Raw genomic sequence first — 24,676 nt, 5'->3', positions numbered from 1 at the left:
TCTGGATAATTTATATTAGCACTGTAATAGCGGATAAGATAAATAAATACTCATATTTTATGACTTACAAGTTTTTATAGTTGCTTTTTGTGGTATATTTTATATAGAATTTGAAAAAATTACGATACAAAATGCATTAAATATTTCAGACAAAAAAATACAATGACGGGGAAACGATCAATCTGAATGGTTTTACTTTTCAGACCAGTATTTAAAAGGTAACTACCCGTGTAAGTTTTACTTTATATGAACTTCAAATAAAATTTGGACGAAATTTTTTTTGTGATGGTTACCTTCTTTCCAATAGTTGACTAAAATTTTCGAAAAAGTGGTATTAAATTTCTTTTTTTTTTCAATGTTGACGGTGGTTAAGACTGCCTGATGTTTGTTTTAGGAAAATTTTGAGGAAGTTTCACTTAAATTGTGCCATTGTGGCACTCTGGTTGTTGGTGCACTGCTATTTGCGAAATGAGCTTTTACATTTGAGACATGGCTTAATGGGCACTGATATATGCTCTCTTGTTAACATGAAACTTTAAACTTGTGGTTATGCCTCCGAGCTGATTGACAAAAAATATAACAAAGAGTGTTCTGACTTCTGATAGATTTGTTTTAAATCGTCGTTTGCTAAATTTCCTTGAGCCTAGAATCTATTTGTGTTAAATTCATTTCAAATCTAAAAAACAATCTGCTTTTTTTAAAACTTCCTTGATTTTTTCTATCATTGTGACCATTTTACTTTTTAAAGAAATGTTGAAAAGTTATTCTCAGCTTCTGTGTCAATAATCTGTAATAAACCTCACTAAACTACCTCGCCGCATTTCAATTTAATACTAGTTGTATTTTGAACAAAAAAATTTGATTGAAACTATCTAAATTAAGCAGAGATCCGGCATCAAAAACAAAAAGTGTAAGAAATTGAAACTCAAGTAGTAAGTCCATAAAAGTGCAATTTGTTAAAAAATAAAGCATGAGGAAACTCTTAAAATTTAATTTCCTTCTAAGGTAACAACAGCCAAGCCAGATTTATCTACTTCCTTCTTCTCCTGTGCGTTTTTTTTCAGCTTCGTTCCATTTTTTGTGTTTGATGTAAATCTCAATAGCCGATTTTATTCTTTTTCTCGTTCGTTGCGCTTTTTCTTAGTTGTTGAGTTTTAGTTTATGTAGTGGTGTAGTGGTTCTGATTTCGTGGCTGGTTTTGTATAAGAGCAGTTGGATGGCGTAGTTTGTACTTGGTATCCATCCTGCAGCAGTTCTGGCCGAAGACTGCCAGCCTGTCTTATTAGGTATTTCAGACAGTCAGACTGAAGTGTCTGTGTATTGTTCCTCAATTGTATTGTAGATGGCGCCTTGTTTGTACGCTTGGCAGACTTCTGATTTATGATGGCTGTTCACTTGAATATGATGGCTGATCTGATCTGAGACTGAGTTATTGGCTGTTGTTCCAAGATATCAATAGAGAGATCTGTTCAACTCTTATATTCATTTCCTGGCTGCCTGTTTTTAAATGACAGTTGCAGAAATGTAACTGATGTTCTTTTCTTTCATTTTGGAGTCTATTCTAGCTGTTGTTGTTTTGTAGATGATGTGTTTGCGTCTCAACTGCTGGAGCAGTAGACGGCATCTAAACACCAGGTCATTTGCATACTAAGTCTTATTGAATACAACCACAAGGGTCAGTGCTGTTCGGACTTTAATACAACTACACGTATAAGTCATTCAATGAAGGTATTAGAGAAATCGTTCGCTTAGAAAATCTTCAAACAACGCTGCGCATAATTGTTTTTTTTTCTCTAGTTTTCTTGAAGACATCCCAACTTATTTTAAATTTTTGGAGCAGACGTCCGTGGAATTCAAAAAATTTTTTAAAGAGAACTTTTGCTCAAAAATTTACTTGCTGTTAACTTTGAAGCTAAGTCAATCTAATATTATACTTTATGCTTCAAACTTTAGTGGGTTAATACGGATTTGGTATGATTAGGTTCGCCGAATAGATCTTGCTAAAGGTTGACTGAATGAATAATACAGAGGGTTCAAAAAACTGACTTCTTGAGAGTCTGTTGTTGGATACTGCGGCTGAGGATGAGTCATTGCAAGTCCTACAACTGTCCACTGCACCGACTGTGTTTCGACAGAGGTCAAAGTGATATGTGCCCCCTGCCCCAAGACCATTCTCTTCCTCCATCCCCCCACCAACTCCTACTCCCCCTCCTCCGCAACCCCCCTCTGAGCTGCACTGGGAGAAATAGTCGCTCTCCTCGGTCCAGTTCCTCTGATTCGGATTCATCCCTATTACAGAACTTATTCCAGGAAACGCTCCTCGATGATTCCGGAAGGTATCTATTATACCTCCCATGTTGGCGTTTTTGTCGGGATACCCCGGAAGAGTCTTTCCCAAGACACTGCTTCGGCTAACTTGATTGTCGGCTGGGTGAGGTTGAACTGATTGATTGCAGAAGGGGGTTGACATGTAGTGGCCTGTTCCAGTTGTGGCGTCACTCTCGATGTCTTTGATGCTCTGGTAATGACTGGCAGTGTTCTCGTACATCCGACTTACTAAAGTGACGTCACTTAACCTGCTCCCATTTGGGAGGACGTGGGGGTGCATGTGGCTAGATCCTCCCGACGAAGTATAAACGAGGGGAAACTCGGAGGGGGATGATCGGACCATTTGCATGTCACTTGATGGCTGCTGTTGTTGCTTGCAGAAGTTGGCAACACTCGATTGGTCAGAGAGCAGAGTCATCGCAGTGTCAGTTTTGCTAAGAGAAAGCAGAACAATTTAGTTTCAATCAATTTATACCGTTTTTCTTTCAGCCAATAACAAAACCAGTTTACGAGGCAACATTTCAAGGAGTTTGAAGAAACACGCAGCTTTGAAAAAACCAAACGACCAAAAAATAATTCCAAGCAAAACTAATGAGAGCCAAAAATTTATTAGTTAACAGGGAAACCAAATCGACAGACTCGAGAAATTTTCTATTCATTGTCGAGTGAAATGGACTATACACACAGGGACCTCGCTCTGATTTAATGAGGGTTTTCCGTTTGCAATGATTGTTTTCTGTTACAATATACGGACGAGTTAATTTTGGACACAACTACAACTAAAAATACAGAAATGAAACTCAGTCACATGTTAGTTCCTAGCACTAAGATGACTTACTACAGAGGGTAATATCCGTTGCTGAAACCAAATCTATTTAAACACAAAGCTCAAACTAATTTTGAGAACCAAGATTTCGAGCTGCTAGGTTTTTGCGCAAAAATGATGAATTATATTCTAAAAAGGCATGCAAAATAAATAGCCTACAACTTGCGCAAGAGATTTTTTATGCAGCTAATAGGTTCACTTAAGAACTTATTTATGATTCAAGGCTGTACAAATAAGATTAACGATGTCTAGTAAGGCGATAAATAATTTCCCATGCACGTTGTGGTTTTCTTTTTCACCTGTAGAGCCCTGCCGAATTGCAACGAGTGGGGGATCCCCTCTTGTTCCCTGAGACATTGTTGTTAGGTGGGTATCCCCCGGATGAAGAGATGACGTCACTGACTGTGTCGGTTGGGGGCAGTGGTCTGTAACCCCCACTGGAGGAGACAGCGGCGGGTGAGCCCCCTGAGCACATGGAAGAGGGGGGTTCAAGGAACATGGTTTTGTAGAAGGTTCCGTCGGATAGGATCTGGATGGCCTGCTGGTTGTGATGAGTTTGGTGCTGGGTGACGTCGGGAGGCGCTGGATTGGCTGAGGAGGATACCGCCATGGAACTCATGAGACGAGTCACCACGTTTCCTGGAAAAAAGACAGCAAAAATTTCGTGTCATGTTTACAAATTTTTCTATCAAATATAAGTTGATAAAGGCTTAATTACCGTTATGGTGTTTAGTGACATATATCCCATTGGGTGAATATGACAAAGCGGCTCTTGACTGATGATGCGCTAAAACATTAGATAGGTCCTGTTAATTTTGAAGCATATAATGGATATTTGATAGCACAGAATGATATTAGCAAGTACTAACGAGCCAAAAATACCTGTTTTTTCACTAGTTCAAAAAAATTGATAGTAAACCAAAAATTTTGGTTAAAAAATTCGTATCTGGTACAATCTATTGAAATCATAGTACGACTTAAAATCAAAAAAAGTCAACTGGAAAAATCACAACCTATCTCGTAAAATGTAAGGTTTAGAGAATTAATTCCAAAAATATCAGCCTCTGATATTTTTACCTCTGACAGGGGCCCATGATATTTTAAGATTTATTTCCAAATTTTTTGTGAGAGATCCTTTGTTTTTCCATTTGACATTTTTTTTCTGAATTGTAGTTTTTCTATCATTCCAGTTCTCTGCTACGGTAATTTAGTGAAAAATTATCTTGTGGAAACGTCAGACGGACGTGGTGTCGCTGTTCGACATGCGGTTTCATGGTATTGTAAGTTCACCTTGCTCCATGGCCAGAGTGTGGGGGTAGTGTGGGTGAGAATGGTGGGAGGAGGAGGTGGGTCCCCCTGTGCCAGTGATCCTGCAGATGTACTTGTACTTCTTCACACACAGAAACACAGCAGAGGCCATCACTGCCAGAAACAGCAGAAGAGCAGTGACCATTGCCAGAGTGTACAAGAACATGTCATCCTCTCGTTCTTCGCTTCCACCTCCGTCCCCAGCAGAGTCAAACCCAGTTCCAGAGGGACGTCTGTTATTGTTCACCCCACCATTCGCCAAACCATCTGTTAAAACCTCCGTTTCAAAGATTGCTTTCAAAACCTTATTACAAGGACTTTATAGAAAGTGCACAGGCAAAAACTAAGTGACTTAGAAACATGTCGTTTGGGCATTCTGAAATTTCCTTGATTCATCCTTCACTTTAGTTTTGATAAAGTTTACTTTAGCAACTAATCATGTTTCAAATTAAGTAAGATATGGCACAATGCTATCAAATTGATGTTTAATATCAAGAAAAGGACGTGTTTTGGCGTATTCATGCGACACATGATATTTTGGACTAGCTCTAAGTTTGTACTCTATGTTTCGATTACTTCAGTGTCACAGATATGTTCGAAAACATAATCTGAAAGATAGAACGCTTGGATACGTGGTTTTAAATGACAAGTTAAGAGCATTCGAAACATTTGCCAGATAGAATAGTTTCTAGGATAAGCTCTGAGAGGAGCAATGACAACATTTAATCGGGCCAGCTGCGATTCAAATTGGCTCCACAGTCTGTACTAAACTTGCAATCAAACTGTACCCAACTGTCAGCATAATTGCCCAGTTGTTGTTCCATACATGTGTTCCCGTGTTTCTACCTTTTCTACCACCCTACAACACAACCACAAGCCCCGACTTTGTTGTTCTCACTTGGCTCTTCTTGTTTTAACTTAGGGGCGAATTAAGAGCAAAGTTGCGTCTAACTTCCCCTCAATGTTTTCACTCCCGGAAGCAGCCCCAAACACATAACCCATCCCCCCCCCCCTTCAACACGCCACTACCCATTTAACTCTCATTATCTCCTTTATAGCTGGATTAGTAAAAGGAAGTATGTCAGTACACAATTGCACGTTCGTTCAACATGTTGATCTATCTAGCTCCACGCAGGAAAGGCAAACATCATTTCAAGGAGCTATCATGTATATTGGTTTTATTGAGATCGCATTTATTTGTGCTCAAATTCGGTTCTCATCGCACAGGAAAAGGAAGCCTCGAAAACGGCAGAAGAGCGATTAAGAAGTGAAAAACGTCAAAGACGTTTATGTTTGAATGAAATGACTGGGAGAGGGAGAAAGACAGAGAGAGAGGGAGGGGGGAAGCACATATATTGTAAAAGTGATTACTAGGATGGATTAAAATGAGAAAAGATTAAAACATAATTTGAGGAAGACAGCAGATAAGGAATGAAAGCGGAAAGAAAAAGAGAGAGAAGGGTAAAAATGTGAGAGAGAGAGGGGGAAGTGACAATGCTATTTGTAGTGACTAGAGAAGAGTTATTCTTCCACTGCATTTCCCTCATTTCTGTTTTTACTTTTTTTGCAGTTAATTGTGATTGGACTATGCCTTCAAGATACACCATAGGTCATAGGTCACTACTACTAGCCCTTGTTAGTCAGTCAGACTGTGAAATGATTTTCAAGCTCCAACATGCAAAAGCGACCTGGGGTAGCTCTAGACGCGGAGGCTTTGAGAGCTGCTGGGTTTTGAGCGTGTATTTGGATTGGAGAGCTCTTTAGGGACAGGGTAAGGGCAAGAGAAAGCGAAATTGGCCCGATTCACAAGTGGTTAGCCACAATTGGCTGCTAATTAAGCAGTGGCATCTTACCACCATTACCAACCAATGCAGTAGACCTACTATCTCTGCAGGGGAGGGGTGAAAGGGCTAATCTAGGGCAGGATAGTAGGAAAAGACAGGGGAGGATAATGAAAAGGGTATTAGAGGGAAAACTGAAAGAGCTGATAAGAATTAGGAGAGATTTTCACCCAATGCAATTACCCTATCTTCATCAGCTAACCAAAGGAATTCATCATCTGTCTTCTCAAAACAAAACTGAAACTGATCAACTGAAAGGTCGAGCAGATTAAAGCAACCAACTCCAAATTGACAAAATTGACGAAAATTCCATTTTAATTGTCTCATTATTGATGATCGGGACTAAATTTGACTTGAAGAGGAGCAAACATGCATATTTAGGAAAAAACAGTCGGAACAAAACAAAGGATAAACAGCAAGATAAGCAATCGAAACAGAAATTAAAAATTCGGGAACTACTTCGAAATAAATCGTCGCCTTACAAGGGTTGGATGATCCAGAGTTAATGTAGTCTTTTCTCATCTTAGCTGAAACATACCGGATTTTCAAAACTAGGCAACCAGACTAATAACTTTTACCTTCCAGCTCAACTCCTCTTCTCGGCTTCGCATTTTTTGCAAACTTTGTTTGATTGTTTGTTGAAAAGCGTATAAATATTCAAGCTTAAGTAACCCCCAAAAAGCATTTCGAAGTCATGCTATTAAATTGTCAATAATATGCATCAAAATTGTTTCCCAAATATGAGCACTCCTTTTTGTTCCGACCATTGAAAAGTTGTGCGGGATTTTTCGCCACGCATATTTAGTTCGCGTTACGCTTGCAAAATTATCAATAAAATCTACAAAGCGCGCATAGATTAGTCCAGACCATGGCTAAATTGGCAATTTTCAAACTCCCAAAACTTTGCGAGAAAAGATCGGAGCTAACATACCTTTTTAAATTTAATTTCAGAGAGTGAATATCTTTAATGAGGCATAAAAAATTTTGCTAAAAACTATTAATTCGATCGCCAAAAATTGACTGGATAAAAAACCACACGAAGCATAAATATTCTGTTTTCTTCAAAAATCAGAAAAAAAGTGTATTTCGCATATAGCAAAGTATTAAATAGTGCAAATTTCATGCCTCAGTCCAAATTGCAACAATTTCTAAGAGGGATTAAATCTCCGATTACGCGTTAGTAGCTCGAAGTATATCGTGCCGTTAATTGTCCCAAATTGGCTAACTTTCAACCACAATAGCTCCATGAAAAAATCAAGACATATTTTTTAATTTGAGCTCAAGACAACAACACCTTTCGAGTGGTACAAAAAAGCTCCGCCAAAAAATGCTAGTTGAAAAGTCGAAACTAGTATGGAGAAAAAAACCACCCCGAATACAAATATTCCGTCACTTTCTTCGAAAGTCGGAACAAAAAGGATTCATAAAACAAAAGATTTTCTTCACAAAACGCAAAAACTAAATTTTCTTACCATATTTTTAACACGAAACACAAATTTTAATTTCTCTTATCTTAAAAGATAACATCTTATAAAAAAAAAGAAAAATTTCCTATCTTTGTACATGCTATCTACTCCTTATTTTATAACAAAAAAAAATTCGGACACAAAAGCCTAATACCTGGTAAAAGATGATATTCCCTATACTAATGCATGGAAACTTTATTATTTTATCTCACTACATGGGAAAATCTCTTCCCGATCGTAATATATTAAAAACTCTATGCCCTATCTTATACATAACCTGGTGACCGGATATTTAGTCTTGTATCTTAATACATGGCAGTCACCACCCCCTGAAAAGCTCAAGTTTTTTAAACTGAGCTATCAAGCGGTGAAACATTCAAACAATTCGAGTTATTTTAATAGCTAATTTAGTCCTGAAAGTTTGAAACCTTTCAAGATGGATTTGAGAAAATTTAAGTTTTTATTAAGCCTATCAAGAAATGAAAGTTTTCTTTAAAATATTTTTTTTTCTTTTAATAGCATGAAATGGTTGCTGAAAAGCTTAATTTTTTTTTCAAATACGCTCATAAAGAGAAAAAGCACTAAGAATTTCGTTTGTTTTCATCGCTTCAATCGGTTTGCAAAGAATTAAAGCTCTTTACGAAAACTCATCAGGCTATGAATTGAGAAGAGAGTAATTTCTTTAACGTTGGTGAAATGTTAAACATGACGCTCATAGCAATTGAAACCGATTTACAAAATAATAGAAGAATCTTCAAATATTTAATGCAAAAACGCGTTATCGACTGCTTAAGTGAGAATACGCGTGATGAGGGTACTGTTAGAGTGTACTGACTGTTGACGTAGTTTTGGTTGCAGTGTCCCCCCGTACAGTTGGCGTGGTCTATAGTGTCCCCCCTGCAGTCTCTGCCCCCATTGCGAGGGGAGGGACTGTTACACTTGCGGGTCCTGTGGTGCACACACTGGGTGTTACATGCATTCCACTCACTCCACTCACTCCAGCCTCCGTCTTCTGCAAACACAACAAATAAACAAAAATAAACAACTTTTTAGCCAGACCAATAACAACCACAGCAACCGATATAGAAAAAATTCAATTGATCCCAATATAAGTAAAATTTAATTTTATTTATTCAAAGATTTAACTCTTATACAAGCGGCAAAGATTTATCAAAACGCTAGACATGTTTTAGTAATTAGTAACAAAAAGGTCGACTTCTACAAAGCTGGTCACCTCAAGCGTTTACTTTCAAAAAACTGATCGGAACATTCTGTTTATGCGTTTTGAGGTGATTTGGCTTATTATTATTAATATTATATATAATATAATATATTGGCTTATTATTATAATGATGATGATTATTAATTCTATCATAGTTTTGAAGCCACTTTTACGCAATAAATATTTGTCTGAGGAGGCATCTGAAAGGCGCCTAGAGCGAATGTTGAAAATTGGGCGGAGAATAATTTGCTTTTTAATTTCTGCCCTTGAATAGTCTTGATTGAGTTGAAGTGAAAAAGTGCCTCATAACATGTTTTAAAGGAAAAACGGTGGCAATTTTTCAGTAAAACAACACAAATATCGACAGGAAGCAACTTGTGCGGATGCCATTCTGCCGATAGATAGATAGAGCAGTTCACGTCGAAGCAAACTGAAAGGCTGTAGTTGTGAATGCCATCAAACAAAAACAAAAACAGGAAGAAGCGTCACCGTAATCATCAGTAAAAAAAAGTTAAATTGTGACCGCTTAAACTTTCAACTTTGCCTTCAAAGGGCTTACCAGTTGTTTTTTTTTTCCAGTTCCAATTAGGGGAAAAAAAGTTTTGAAAATAATCGAAACTGTTTTGAACAAGTTGATCTGATAATAGATGAGCGCAACAATTGAACTGCTCTGGGCCTTCTAATTAGTTCTAGAGCAGTTAGAAAAGAGCAATGAAAACGTCAGAAATCAATTTGAAAGAATTTACTTCCGAAGAGAAGAGACTTGAGCTTCCCCAGGCGCCGAAATCGATTTTATGTTTGAAGAAGCTCACCTGCTTATAGCAGCTATAGAGAATTATAAAACGTGATAAAATATGGTTTTATAAGCGCGAAAAATTTAGTTTCAGAGCAGAACAAGAAGAAAAAGGTCAAACTTTGTCATTAGCTTCCTGTTTACAGCCGCAGTTTGAGCACTAACAGCAATACTTCGAGGCTGATCTTTTTAGAGACTTAACTCTTTTAAGCACACAAAATTTGCCAATATTTAAGAACCTGTTTTTAAAGAGTTTCCTATAGCACCTATATTCAAAAACATCATCTTAGCTCTGAAAAGTTCCTAAAAATTCTAGAGAGAAAAATGAGTGATCAAATGAAAATCAATCAAAAGACACGCAATGAAACAACATGAGAAAACAAGTAAGTGGTTTTGGGTCATCACTTGACAAGTTAAATAGTCTTTGAAAAATTCATTCCACTAATTGATAAATGTTTGCGTATGTTAAATGGCAAAAAATCATGCTCCAAATAGAAATTTCAAAACTAATGAAAGTCTTAATAAAAAGGAACAATTAGCATGTAACGGATACATTTTGATCCTACTTATGAGGTTCCCCTCTATAATAAGAGAGGATGATTTTTACGATACCGCGACAATTCTCAACAAAAGACAACTCGGAAGGTTCGAAAAATAATTTAAATTCAGAATTTCAATTTAAGATTGGCGGTGGGCTTCGCGGCGATAACCGGCTCTGAAATAAGTACCAGGGGCAGATTTAGGGTAGGCGCCCCCTCACCAACCAAGGTAACCCCCTTTTGATATTATTTTTTTACATCCATTTTCGGCCGACCAACCCTAAAATTTTGGCGCCAATATATGCTAATTTTGAGGGGCAGCGCGCGCCGGAAAAACGCAATTTTTTGGTCAAAATTTTTCAAAAAGTGCCCAAAAACGGCTTTTGAACTGTTTTTTTTTAATTGCATGCGGTGCTACATTTTTGGCCAAAATATGGTCTTTATAGTGTTTTGGGAGTGCTCGGAAAATCAATTTGGTCAAACTAAAAACAGGTCGACACAATTCTCTAAAAATTTTTGAAAATCCATCCCCCTCGAGAAAACCCTACATCCGCCCCTGTTAAGTACTACCCTCTGTTGGCTAGCTCGCAACACTTTGGCGCTACTGCGGCAGTGAGTGTTTGCGAAATGTGTTTAATGCGAGTTGTCTTATTAAGAATTGTTAAAGAGATTTATCCGTCCATTATATCGAATAAAAAGAGAGGAGAAATGAGAGTTGGCTTACGTTTGCAGAGTCTGGTGCACTGTTTCTGCTCCAAGGCCACTCCCTGGCAGAAGAGACCGTCATTGACTGGGGCGGGCTGGGTGCAGTGTCTGTCTCGGGTACTGGACCCCAGTCCACAGGTCACATTGCACTCGCTCCAGTCACTCCACTCGGACCAGCCACCGTCCACTACACCCAACACAATTGCACATAAATTATACTTCATTACAAACTGACAGCTATTCTGTGGACCTAGAGCATCCTTATCGGTGAAAAACTAATGCGTTTTAGTTTCATTGGTCTCTTAATGAATGCTCTTTTCACGGGTTGATATCGGTTCAAATTGATTTCCGTCGTCAAAGGGAGCTGCATTCAGATTCATTGACTGACAAGGATATTGCAAACAATGCAATTTGGCATGGAATTCACGGCTTGTATTTCACTCTATCCCATAAATAAGCATCAAATGCTGTGAGACGTAGTAGTCGTTGCTTTTATCTCAAAAATTACCCTCTGTAATTGAAAGCTCTCAAAAAGGAAGAATCGTCTGAAGAGTTTATTGGCGTTTTCGAGTGCCACTAGACCTCAATTACCGCTTTTCAATTATGCTGAAGGAAGCAGGAAAAACATGTTCAAGTGTTTGACCGACCGTTTCATTGACATTTGACTGTTAAGTATCTCTTCGCTCCAGCATGAATGGTTGAGAGAGAGAAACATCCTGAGTGAAAATGAAGAGACGGCGGGGATGGATGATTTTTTTGGGGGTGGGGGATATTGCAGTTGAAGAAGTAATAGGAGGTAGGAAGTGGAATGTCTTTTGGCGGTACTAGACAAAGGCAAGCTCTTAACTCCCAATCCGGTTCTATTCTCACTAATACAGAGCAGAACAAGGGCTCTACGCGCTCTTCCTGTCGTTTGAGAGGAGGGGAGGACACAGAGGAGGAACAGAGCAAAAAACAAGGATATATGAGTTAAGTCTGCTACTAGCAGACCATTTTAAAATAATCAAGATCACAGAAAATGAGCAGAAGTTAGTGTGTCGACTGGCATAATACTCGATTGGTATACTAAATGTTTGTCACACAAGCAGTATTAAATGATGATATGAATCAGTCGATGTGCTTTCGTGTGGAATTAAGTTGTAATTGTACAGCAGTTGAAAATTATAATTGAAATATCTTTTTAGGCATTTTGCATTACGGAATAGATCGAGAATGTCTTAGAAATATTTAACGGTAATTAGATACTCTTTTTGCTAGTCGAGCAGTTGGCTAGAGAGAAAAAAAAGGAAAATAAAGATGTAGATAGAGAGACTGCTGGCGTCGTGGGTGGTAATTAGGCATGATTAGATAGAGACGCAACATTGGACAGTTGTTGGGGCAGAAAGTACAGCCAATTACACAAATTAGAGCGTCTCAAAATGTCAGCCGCTATCTTCAAATTTAAAAAAAAAACTTCAAAAATGCATCGAAATAAAACAGATATCAAGTTTAAAGATAGCCAAATTTTTCCCGTAAAACCTGCGGGAATTGTTTTTACTTGTCTGGCATGTCAATGTATATGCAACCTTTAAATCTTACGAAGCATCATTTACAAAATCACTTAAAACAATAACTTTTTCAAAACTTTTTAAATAAAGCTGAGCGCAAAAATTTAATATTTAAATGACGGAGCTCTACACGTCGGGATTCAAACCTTCGGCCCTCCCAAAACAGACTAAATGATCAAATATAAATGGTTTCAATACAAACAGTACAGAATGTAACGACTTTGTTTACCTTCGCAATGAAATTTGTGATCTTGTTAACCATTTCCCTTTTTTGTACCTTGTTAACTATTTCTCATTTGTATTACTTGTATTTAAAATTGTTTTACAATATAGAAAACGTGGCAGACAAATTGAACTTGTGAAAATCGAAATAAGGAGGAAATAGTTAATAAATTTGAATATTGATTACCAAAATTCAAAGTTTATGTGAGCCCTCTCCCTAAAATTGTTCGTTTTTTTTTTTTTTCATTTTTTCCTGTCCTTCGTTAAAAAATTTCAGGGGTTGAATTACTCAATAAACCGCAAAAATTAGGTGATTGTAGAAAAAATGTAGAAACCACCCTATTCCCAGTTATAGTTTGGGGTGATTACTCACAGTAGACGCTGAGTTGTGAGGGGAGACTGGTTCTATTGGTGGCTATGTTGGCAGCCTCACACGTGTACAGTCCAGCTGTCTGTTCCATCACCAGACTGAATATGAGACAGTGTCTGTTGTTGGGCCTCCGCGTCATCAGAACTCCCTCCTGAGACAGAGAACAAAAATAATGTCACCATTTCCAATGATACTTCTCTATCCACACATCATAAAAAATTTCCCTCCATGACTTAAAAGTTGGGTCGGCCAATGGGCATGTGCCACATAATCCAACCAGTAGTTTACCTCATTATGAAACGCTGCCATTGTCATTGGGACCACTTTGTAAGAAACGCTTACTTGGTCAGAACTTTAGGATTTAAAGATGACCTGATACATTTCTACGAACGATTTATCTAAACTTCAGACTTTTTTATTGTCTGATTTTCTGAGAACATATTGATCGGCTCTGATTTCGGACTCTTGATCAAAAATAGAGAGGAAAGAATTGGTGAGCGACGTGACATAATTAAGGATTAGCTTTATCATGAATTGGGAATTACAGAGTTTTGGTTAGAGATTTGGAGGACTTAGTTTCAGTTGATAAAAATGATAGCCTAGGATTGCAGTTTGAGCCAGTCGGTGGACGGAACAGGGGGTTGCAGTGTCTGTTTATCAGGAGACCACTTACCAATAAGGCCACCAATAACCACAAGTTAACTTCTGAAGGGAGGGTAGCTTGGGCTAATTTGAAAGTATTTAGTCTCTCTTAGGGGCTATCCAAGTACCTATCACTGTTATCTAGTTTATCAGGGCAAACAGATTGAAGACAATAACAGTCAAAATCTCATTCAAATCACCACAGCTTCAAACTTAATCTGAAGCTTAATGGATTCTAAAACTGGCTTTGTCATAATCAGATAGGAAGCCCTAGTCTGACTTATCAGGATTTATAGACCAGGAAGCAAGAAACAATTTACGAAGAGAAATCATTCGTAATTGTTGTTGTAGATACTTTTATGAAGGAGATTACTTGGTCAATTTCGTAAGTTTATAAACATCTTCAGATGGCAGATTATTTGATAGTTAAATGTGATCCTATATCAAAGCCCAAATCACTGTGTGTACCACTAACATAAGGGTACCTTAATTAAGAAAGCCTTCATTTTTTATGTTACCTACTAATATTTTTATCCTGCCCAACTATTGAACGGAGCTAGTGGCAAATTTGTAATCCAACTTTCGTTGTTCCAATTACTTTGACAATGATTTACTAAAACTTTTTGGGAAATGCTAAAAAGGATAACCGGTTGCTTTGCAAGTAGCACAGAGTATTCTAAACCCAGAAATTTTTGAGAATACATTCGAAAGACGAAAAAAGTCAAAATAAATCGAACACAATTTTTTTTCTTCATCTGTTGTTTCTTTCATGTGAAGAGCCATTGAGGTCCGAATATTGTTTTTACTTAAAGCAAAAGCGGAAAAAAGCTGCCGAATGAAGAATATAAGTGAAAGCGATCACCACTTCGATAAAGCAATAACAAAAGCGAACAAGGATAGCCGGTTACAATGCAAGTAGCACATAATGTTCTGACTATAGTCTTAAACAAAGATACATTTTTTTCAAATCAGTGAAGTTTTTTCTGCAATGGAAATCAGGCAAAAGCAACAGTCATAGCCAAATAGGCCAATTAGAAAATATGGCTACAAAAAATGGCTAGAAAAACAAAAAATGATAAAAAAAATTTAAAATTTTTTTTTTAAATTATTTAATTTTTTTTGCAAATTTTTTGAAATTTTCAGTTCACAAAATGGCGCTAAAAAAACTCCAAGCACTAAATTTGTTCGAGTAAAAATAAATTTTCACGGCTTACCTTGAACCAAACACGGCTTAAGCTATTGTAAGCCTGCACGCTCACCTTATTAGCTCAAAATTAGACCAAAAATCAAAATTTTCAAACTGACACTGAGAAAAAATTTTCAAATTTTTTTGAAACTGTTCGAATCACGACTAAAAAATCTTCAATATGATATATCACTCGACCCATTCTGATGATTATTCGTGGTACCTACCTGATTTTGCGTGGAAACAAAACTAAGACACCCGAATATAAAGTTCCTCCCCATTTTTCAAATGGTCGGAACAAAAAGCTACTTGAATACACATAAAAAGGTAAAATTGCGTAATTGAACGTTATTCTAATTTTAACAGTCACGAGACTTATTTCGTGTTATTAGTACTTGTTTTTTTAAATGCACAACTGTTTAAACTGCAAACTATTCAAAAAATATCTATTCTGAAATATTTTTTATAAGAAAGCAAAACTCGTAAAAACAATTCAGCGAGTAAGTGGAGAAGCAAAAAACGATTTTGTAAAAAACGGCGGCAGCGAAAAATAATTTTAAAAAGCGATGATAATACTCTGATTGAAATAGGTGAAAATAGGTTGAAGGAACAAAAAATGCAATGATAAATGCTAAAACGATCTAAAAATTGCAACTAAAATAAATGATAAACAAAACTGCTCGTATCAGGGCCAGACCCTGAAAGTTCCGACTGCCTATAGAGCAGTAATAACATGAAAAAATTAAATGTAAAAAAAAACAATTTTTTTCCGTCTAAGAAATTGTTACTAGGAGCGAAATTTATCATTTTGTACTTTATATGCCGTTTAGGGGATGATTTTAACAAAAAATCTGAAATTTAAATTAGAAAAAAATTATTATTTTTTTAATTTGAGATTTTTTTTTAAAACCAGCCCCCCAAACGGCATATAAAGATATAAAGTACAAAGTGATAAATTTTGCTCCTAGTAACAAATCAATTATACAAATAAGCTTCCTTCAACCAATTTGAAACGATTTCTTAGACGGATTAAACCTCCGCTTACGTGTTAATAGCGAGAAATATACCGCGCGTTAATTGTCTCTAATTGGCCGAAATAGCAATTTTTAAATCCCCATAAGTTTATGAAAAATGATCACAGTTGAAATATCTTTTCAAATTTAAGCTCAGGACAACAATACCTTTTGAATGATTTTAAATAATTCCGTCAAAAATGGCTAGTTAAAAAGTCGAAATTTGTCTGAAGAAAAAAATCCAGCCCTTCCGTTACTTTCGTTATGAAAGTCGGAACAACTAGAGATTGAGAGTCTCGCACAATTGAGAGTAGCCACAAATCAAGCAGAGAACAGATGCAATGCAATTTCCAATGCTACAGTGAAATGTCCAAATAAGTTTTAATGAATACTTTTAATTGCGAGTAAGGTTAGAAAGAAAGAAGGTTCATAACTAAGGTAAATAATCTTATTCACCAAAAATACTGAATTAAAAAAGGTCGACAAACTTTTCGGGTCTTTTCCATCAAACCCTCCTCCAGCTTACTAACAAAAAAATTACAGCAGAGATTTTTGTATTTTGGGGTGTCTGTAATTTGCTGGCGCGGGTCTATAATGGGAAAAACCCATTTTTATCAACTACCCCCCTTCAAAACATTCCTGCGCACGCCAGAGTGAAATTGTTGGAATAGAAACTGGGTACTGAAAACTTTTTGATGAACACGCAAAAATCGTGACTAGATACCTGATTTGTGAGATCCATTGGCTTTCCATCTTTTGACCAGCTCACTTCTGGTTCCGGAAGACCCTCCGGCACCTGGGCACATATCTCAGCCGAGTTTCCCACTCTCACTCGCTGGATCGGGTGGGGCTCCTCCCGCCAAGATTTCTTCAAATCTAACATAAGAAAAGGCAAACAGTTAGAACGCTATTGAGAAAAGGTACATGCTGCTCCTACAATAAATATTGAAGAAATTGCATTAATTGATTCCCTCCCCTCTGCTGGCATCATAAAAGATGCTCCAGTGACTTAATCGGGAATTAATCGCTCTTTTCAAAGTGAAAGGACGGATCATTAGCAATTAAATGAAAGACAAACACATTTCTCAGTAGGAATCAAAGCTACTTGATTCAAAGCTGGCCCATGTTTTATGGTACATCTGTTACGCAACAGCAAAGAAGGTAGACAACTAAGTTAAAACATGACGCTGAATATGCATTCAGACAAATGTCTGCATGTTGCTTTTTGCTCTTGGTCAAGAATCGTCCCTTGAAGATAGATCAGAATGGTGATTATAAAAGACACTTAGTCGCTTCATATTCTGTTTGACCTGAAATAATGGCGACTCAAGGTATCATTGATCCCAAGTTCCGAAATCCGGTTCCTGTTTCAAAAATAAAGAACTTTTTTTATTTAAGACTTCCAAAGCATCCCAACATTCACAAAATTCATAATCAATGCTCGATATCTGATAAAAAAAACCTTGTATTTTTTAAATTATAGACTATAAGTAAATTTTGAGCTCAAATTTTCTCTAGTAATTTTCATTTTACCAAAATGGGATGTTTTCTAGACAATGTTACCATACAACTTGGGATTTCTCTTAGCTCAAATCATGTAAATATGTTTCATGTGAAGTTTTGACAGATTGGAGCATATGAAAAAGTGAAGTTTGGTTGTGTTTGCTGATTACAGATAGAGCTAATGCAGATCAATTAGCTTCGGCTTGGTAGAGGCAACATAGCGACTATGTGTCTCTGGTTGGTAGACGCTGTCACAAATTGGATGCAAACCTGTAATTAAAATGGCCTCACTTGTTAGATAGCCGCTGGTTGCAACTATCCGACCGCTTTAATTAGAGCTTGAATGCATAACTAATCACCATATAACCACTCCAATCGCCAATCCATTAATGTTTTATCACAACATACCATCGAGGGTGTTTGGCGCCGAGGGCCAATTATGATTTATAATCCTCCGACCATTCTTACCAAAACCAACTCGAGATACCTTTCTCTTCTTGTCAAGTATACCAGAATGTATACAAACTGCTGCAAACGAGATTCATTCGAGACCAAATGTCACGCTGAGTTATGTATATTAAAAGCTCAAAAGCTTTAGGCGACGCTCTGATGATTGTCATAAAAGCTGATCAACTCGACTCCTTAAGCACCGAACACGAATTAATTAATGGTTTGCGATTTGTACCTACACGTTATTAGCTAAAAACAACAAACAAGGCAGCATTTATGTGAGCTTAAAACAACAAAGATGATGGTTTCTACCTCTGATCATAGATAAAAACCAAAAATAACACATTAATCGATCGATGCACATGACAGAAATTTGAAACCCTTTACACAACAAATTGACGATTAGATTTTTTAAACGGAAAAATCATGAACTGAAAAATTCTTTTTTGGAGCTTGTAGAAACCCATTGACAAAAATCTTAATAATCTTTGCAAGAAACCGGAGGAGAAACTCATCAATAATTTTTGGGTATAAGTAAACTAGTATTTGCTGACAATCGATCCAAAAGAGAGTAGTGAATTACTAAGACTCACAAGCAAGTCGTATGAGACTGGTGTCACTTTTGACCCGGTGGGTGGAGTTGTCCGCCTCACAGAAGCACTCCACGCCTTTCCCATGCGTCCTCTCGATTGATTTCCGGTCCAATTCTAAAAGGTTAGATTGCGGTAAAGAAAACCCGAGAGCTGGTTGAATTACTCACTCATGTTCGTGGAAGACAAAAAAGAACTTTCTACCGACAAATAATAGAGTCGGCCGGCAATTCATTTGACGAATAAACGAAGTTTTTAAGCGAAGTCAAGCTTCCCTCCCAATCTTTTAATCAGGCTAACACCACTTTAATTTACTCATAAACACCATCGACAGGGGCGGATCTAGGATTTTCTCGAGGGGGGGGGCGGATTTTCAAAAAATTTTCCAAAATTTTGACGACCTTTTTTTTTTTTAGGTCGACCAAATTGATTTTTCGAGCTCTCCCAAAGCACTGTTTTGGCCCTACTTTGGCTAAATTTTCTGCGCCGCAGGCAAATTTTTGAAAAAACAGTCAAAAAAGCCGTTTTTGGGCAATTTTTGAAAAATTTTGACAAAAAAATCGCGTTTTTTTGGCGCGCGCTCCCCCTCAAAATTAGTATATATTGGCGCCAAAGGCGCCTTTAGAAAAATTTTAGGGTCGGTCGGCCAAAAATGGATTTCTGAAAAAGTATCAAAGGGGGGACCCTTTGGGTCGGCAGGGGGTCGAATCCCTGAGGGGGGGGGCGTCCGCCCCCCCCCCCCCCCCGCCCCCCCCCCCCTAAATCCGCCCCTGACCATCGACCTAGGTGTTGATGATATTTAAACTTCATTTCCTTCATGAGAAACATCATACATAATCCACAAATCGGTTCAAAATAATTCTAAACGACTATGCTCAGGTGTGTTCAAAGTAATCACTGCTCACTGTGGCTAAGATGAAAGGAATCGGAATCTGGGAAGGTATTGCAAAATGAAGTAAATCCATTCCCCCAATCCTGCCTCAATCACTAACTTCACTAGTTTTCCCACAAAACACACAGCAATAACTCATAACTTGTTATCGAACATCAATCATCCGTTGCTATGATAAATTTGCCAACCATTCAGGAACCTATTAATTTGTTCTAATTCGTACATAATGCTCCTCCGGGACCAAGTAGATGCGGCGTTCAAACAGTCACGATAGCCTTGCTTTTCCCTTGACAAACGGAATTATAGAGTTTTAAAAAATTCATGAACTTCATTAAAATTGATCTTGCATTATATATATTTTGCATTAAAAATTGGACTAAGAATGTGATAATGCGATTAAAAAAAGAAAATATTTTGGCAAAGTGTCAAAACCCAGAAGCCGAACTCAGTTTATAATAGAAGCAGAGCGACATTTAACTTTTGAGCAACGATGCTACACCAGAGACCGAGCCAAGCTATCGTTGGCCTCCACCCTGCGGTCTCAAGATAAAATATATTTAGTAACTGACTAAGTGTTTCAACTTTTAAAATTAACTTCGCATCGCAGGTTTTTAACATGCGGTCTTTTTCGATGCCTAAAAACTTAGTTGTAATTCGGAAAATAAGAAGGCGGGGAAAATGATACTAGCTGCACACTAGATGAATATTCAATCACCTTTTATTGCTTAGAACTAGTTAAAAGTAATCAGAATTTGTGTTTTACAACTATGTACTTTTTGTGTGAGTGGTGTGTGGGGAACACTTGTGACTGAGAGGGGGAGGCTGGAATTGGACATCATGTGTTTTTATGCCGTGGGAGAGGACTGGGGGGCTAGTTAATTTTGATTTATGGTCTCTTTTTCAAGTTGCAATCTAGTTTACGAGTGCCTTGTTTAATTTAATCTCGGGAATCGAAACAATCTCAGGTGCATGTGTTGTACCTGATATGGGGCCAAGTAGACAGCCTTTCATTAGGGCCAATCCTGATATTTACAATCTTTTCCCAGATTTCAATTCCCAATTCCAATCTAATGAACAACTCAATGACTAATTCTCTAGTTTGCATTGTCGCAGGAAGTTTTGACTTTTAAGCCCTTTTTAAAGTTAGAAATATTTCTAATTTTCTGTGAATTGGACGAAAAAGTTAACTGAGATTATGTAATTAACGGAGAAACTTGACACAATCTATTTATCTCCTTTTAGCTACAGAAAGATGCTTTGTGATGATGATGAATTATGCATGGATGAATACGGGTAGCTAACTAGCTCTGACAATGTGTTGAGGATGGTTATGAGATGATTGGAATATCAAATTACCCGCAGAGGCGCTCAACTCCTTCATCGTGTCCGAAAAAGGAGGCGTTGCTCGGTCGGGCAGAAAGGCGTCCTTCCCACATCTGAAACATTTCAAAGTCTCAATTATTTCCCAAAACAACTTTCTTTCAGAAATCGAAATTAATTCTTAAATAAGTTCCAATTACAATTTAAGAAATTGCAATTAGTTTTAATTTGATCAGCGAAAACACAAAAGAAAGCTTTGTAAGTCACAAATGAACTAATCATAGTATTTATATCTGTTATTGACCCATGGAAACAAGAAGAAAGGGAGGCTCTTGAACCTTCTTACTCTTGCTAATTAACCTCCCTTTCTAGAGAGGCTGAACTTCAGTCTGCTCTGTTGTCTGTTTCTGTACAAAGAGAAACTTCTGTTAAAATTGCCCATTTCAAATCATTAATGCATTTTCTCTGACATGATTTTATGTTTAGCCACTTTGGAAAATGAGAAGGTATGATTAGTGAAACTAATGACCTGGTAATTGACCTAACTAGTCATTTGTGTGCAGTTTTTCATAAGATACAAAGGATACAAGTGATTCACCAAATTAGAAAAAAATCATGAAGCACTTTTCTTTTTTTTTTTTGTGATTTAATGAGCGAAGTAACGCGAAGATATAAAAACGGGGAAAATTGAGAAGTGATTAGAAAAGACATCCCGCAATTCAGAAAAGTCGAGCAGTCTAAGAAATGGACACACATTCGCACACAACAAGGGCTTAATTGGCACTACAGGTATTGTCTTAATCTGGGCTAAACTAGTTATTTAGTAATATACAGCCGACACAACCTCTAATTAGGAAGCCATCAATTAGTCAACTATGCAAACAATGCGTCCACTGCTACCTGTCCGTGACAGAAAAGTCAGCCCATTCAAAGGTACAGATTCTTGTCTTTGCCATTCTACTGTCCTTTTTGCCAACCATTTTAGCCCGCGGTTATTCCTGTTCTTTTTCAGACCTGTCTTTGTTTCACCGATTAAAACGGACAGTTTTAATGGAGAAAGAACAAATGCTTCTTTACTTTTGCACAGTTAACAGAAAAGGGTCAGTCGAATGAGTCATAACAAAATTATAATCGTTAGTCAGTAATCACCAAAAAATTCAATTGATGGACCAATTTCGGGGAAAACGACAAGTAGCTTCCAAGAAGTCTGAAGACTTAAAGTTAGGGTTGGCTCGAATCTTAAGATTTTTTCCTCAATGCCCATCATCTTTTTTTTGAAAAAAGTAAAACTTGTTAACTAATATCGGTAAGAAAATGCTTTTTACCAGAACTATTTATTAGGTTCAAAATAATCTATTGCTTTAACGAAGTAATCTTTACCGAATTTGTATTGCAATTTTTGTTTGTCTTAATTTCCTGTTATTTTTTCTAGAAAAGTTATGAAATAAGTGAAAAAGCAGGAAGAGCGGCAACTATAGTTAACTTAACGTTAAAAACCGTAATAGCAAGAAGCTTGGGAAATCAGCCTCTCATCAATTATCGTCAAGTTTGTCAAAACTTTCCATAAAGTATCTTAAAACGCCGTTTTTGGCCTGTTTGTTCAAAAAGTTGCTTGCGGAGCACAAAGTTAGGTAAAAATAGGGTCTTTGTAGAGATTTCCGAGAGCTCAGAATATCAATTTGGTCGACCTACAAAAATGGTCGACAAAATTTTTGAAACCTTTTTGAAGGTCCGACTTACGATTGCATTTTTTTGATGTCATTGACTGTAAAATGATCGCAATTCACAGCATAATTTAAAGTCCCTGATAGTTCAATGGAATGTTACCGTGTGTCAGGCTGGGCCAAAGTATAGTCATACCATGCCAAACAAAAATGTGTTTAAACTTGGAACACAGACGTACGATTGTTAACACGATCCGATTGATGAAATGCGAACTGTACCTGATGGTGATTTTGTTGGCGCCAAAGGCAGTGCACTCCACCTTCACACTCTGTTCACTCTTGCCCAGAATGTGGTCACGTGGGTGAACTACAAAGAACATGCCTGAAGTCCCTCTCTCCAGTCCCCCCATTGTCATTGCACTCCCCCCACCAACTTCGGCTGCACCCTCGGATGAGGTAAGAGATGAGGAGGGGGAGGAAGATCCAGGGTTAGATGACGAGGAATTAATTCCCCCCTCCACATCAGATGTAGCAGAGACGGCAGTTGCGAGAACAATTGTAGAAGAGGCCGAAACAAATAGAAGCACCATAGTCGTCATTATAGAAGTTGGTTTGACTGTCAAAGCAGGTCGGGCCAACATTTTGAAAAGATCCTGTTTGAACGATTCACTGATTTATCCTCCTTTAGTTCACTGATTTAGGAGGATATGATAAATCGTTCAATTCTTGGCTCTCGTTACTCTAGGGCGAAGGGGCTCCAAGTTGTTGTCGTTCAATTATTGTCCGCTATGCTGTAAAAATCATCGTCCAGGAGAAACAAGTACTGTCGGATAAAGGATAATGTGCGAAATGAACTGAAATTTTGTAACAGTATCTAATTATTAGGAACTTTTCAAATTTGAAATTTGCTTTTGTAATTTTGTCTCGTCTTCTAGCTAGCTAAAAAGGCATTTAATTGAAAAAAAAAGAGAGAAGAGAGTAAATAAGTAAAGTATCAACTTTATGAAGCCATGAATAGACGTCTTTATTTTCTGATTGTTGTCTTTCTCTAAGAAAACAATTTTGATTGGACGAAATCATCCAAGACGCGGACCATTAAAATAAGAGACAGGATAAAAGACTGCTTCAAATGAGAGTTGTTTGAACTCCAATTTTATCCGTCTGACAACTAGAAGGGCGGCTGGCTCAAATACTCTGGCTGATTGAGTAGGTCTGCGTCCGTTGCTATTATCCAGTGCGGTGCTGTGAAAAAGGCAGGGGGAGGAGAAGTATATTTCTTGTTGTGTTTTGATTACTGCTGGTCGACGACAGGCGCTGACAGGGGGGCTAGAACAGAACCAGACAGAATGAGAGCCATCGACCGAATAAAGTGGAGCATTGCAATAACAATTCGTCCCCTCTTCTCCTTTTGAGATGTATTCGAATTGTGCAACTCAAACACAAATCCGATTTCTTACTGTTCTTTTTTATCATGATAGCATCCACAACAGCTCAACAGAGTTTATACATGGCCACAATTGGACAAAAATACGGTTTTTGTTTTAGGCTGCCATTTTTTTTATTCGATTGGGTAGTGTTATTCTATAGAGTAGGTAACAGTTATATGTTTGAAGGATGGGGGAAAAGCTACTGGAGAAACAGAGAAAACTGTAAACGAAGTGAACAAAAAAGCAGGAAGTAAGAACAACAGTAAATGAATGAAATGGTCGTTTTGGATTGGAGGATGATTGAAAATTAAATTGAGCCACCACTGCAGCAACTAAGAAGCATATTGGATTAGTCTATTTATAAATAGGGACTTTGGATCGAAATTAAATAAATAGTTAGCTGCTGCTGTGTTTGTTCCGTTCCACGTATTTCGGCGCCTGTTGCTTGTCTGCCTTGTTGACTATATTTGTTTTTAAAGTGAAGGGGGTTTGTTGAGTGGAGAATTATGAGTTGGGATGGATGGGCGGAAGGGAAGACAGGAATCTTGTGTTGTTCTTGTGTATAATGAATGAGTGAATGGCTGATGGCTTTCGAAGCAGCAGCAGCAGCAGCAGCAGCAGACGAAGACATACTTGGTTGATGGTATAGCAGGTTGATTGAATTTGTGGCGCAAATAGAGAAGGAATTGGTATAATTTCAGCCAATAAACCTGTCCCTTTATTCGTCCACTTATTTTATTTCTACCAGCCAATAATCTTATATGCCAACACAACATACTACAAGATATAGACCATAAATACTAGAGCAGTCCATACAAGACA

The 24,676-nt window shown here is 37.5% G+C and overlaps 4 protein-coding genes across 6 annotated transcripts in view; 2 read left to right on the top strand and 2 right to left on the bottom strand.

The window, feature by feature from the left end:
- Positions 1-24,676, top strand: part of LOC134854321 (protein rogdi homolog) — a 438,231-nt gene that overhangs the window by 171,939 nt on the left and 241,616 nt on the right. The gene's annotated exons all lie outside the window — the stretch shown is intronic.
- The window catches only part of LOC134854318 (E3 ubiquitin-protein ligase RNF14-like), a 360,494-nt gene that overhangs the window by 106,691 nt on the left and 229,127 nt on the right, over positions 1-24,676 (bottom strand). The gene's annotated exons all lie outside the window — the stretch shown is intronic.
- LOC134854315 (uncharacterized) overlaps positions 1-24,676 on the top strand; it is a 315,313-nt gene that overhangs the window by 171,937 nt on the left and 118,700 nt on the right. The gene's annotated exons all lie outside the window — the stretch shown is intronic.
- On the bottom strand, positions 858-24,676 carry LOC134853827 (uncharacterized). Of its 3 annotated transcripts, XM_063869744.1 has the most exons (14): positions 22,707-24,676; positions 20,800-20,879; positions 18,555-18,668; positions 16,733-16,884; positions 13,171-13,318; positions 11,048-11,215; positions 8,605-8,781; positions 6,786-6,830; positions 4,445-4,729; positions 3,873-3,941; positions 3,454-3,793; positions 3,167-3,187; positions 2,047-2,762; positions 858-1,624 (listed from the first exon to the last, which is right to left on the bottom strand). In XM_063869744.1, exons 1-14 carry the CDS (start codon positions 23,066-23,068, stop codon positions 1,599-1,601), a joined length of 2,703 nt encoding a protein of 900 aa, XP_063725814.1. In that variant the 5' UTR covers positions 23,069-24,676; the 3' UTR covers positions 858-1,598. The 3 variants fall into 3 exon arrangements, with proteins under 3 accessions (XP_063725814.1, XP_063725815.1, XP_063725816.1); XM_063869745.1 differs by lacking the exon at positions 3,167-3,187; XM_063869746.1 differs by lacking the exon at positions 6,786-6,830 and having other exon boundaries at positions 22,707-24,675.

The sequence above is a fragment of the Symsagittifera roscoffensis genome, chromosome 9 (assembly GCF_963678635.1).
Source record: "Symsagittifera roscoffensis chromosome 9, txSymRosc1.1, whole genome shotgun sequence".
Classification (NCBI taxonomy): Eukaryota; Metazoa; Xenacoelomorpha; order Acoela; family Convolutidae; genus Symsagittifera; species Symsagittifera roscoffensis.
This window is presented reverse-complemented; position numbering and strand designations above follow the sequence as displayed.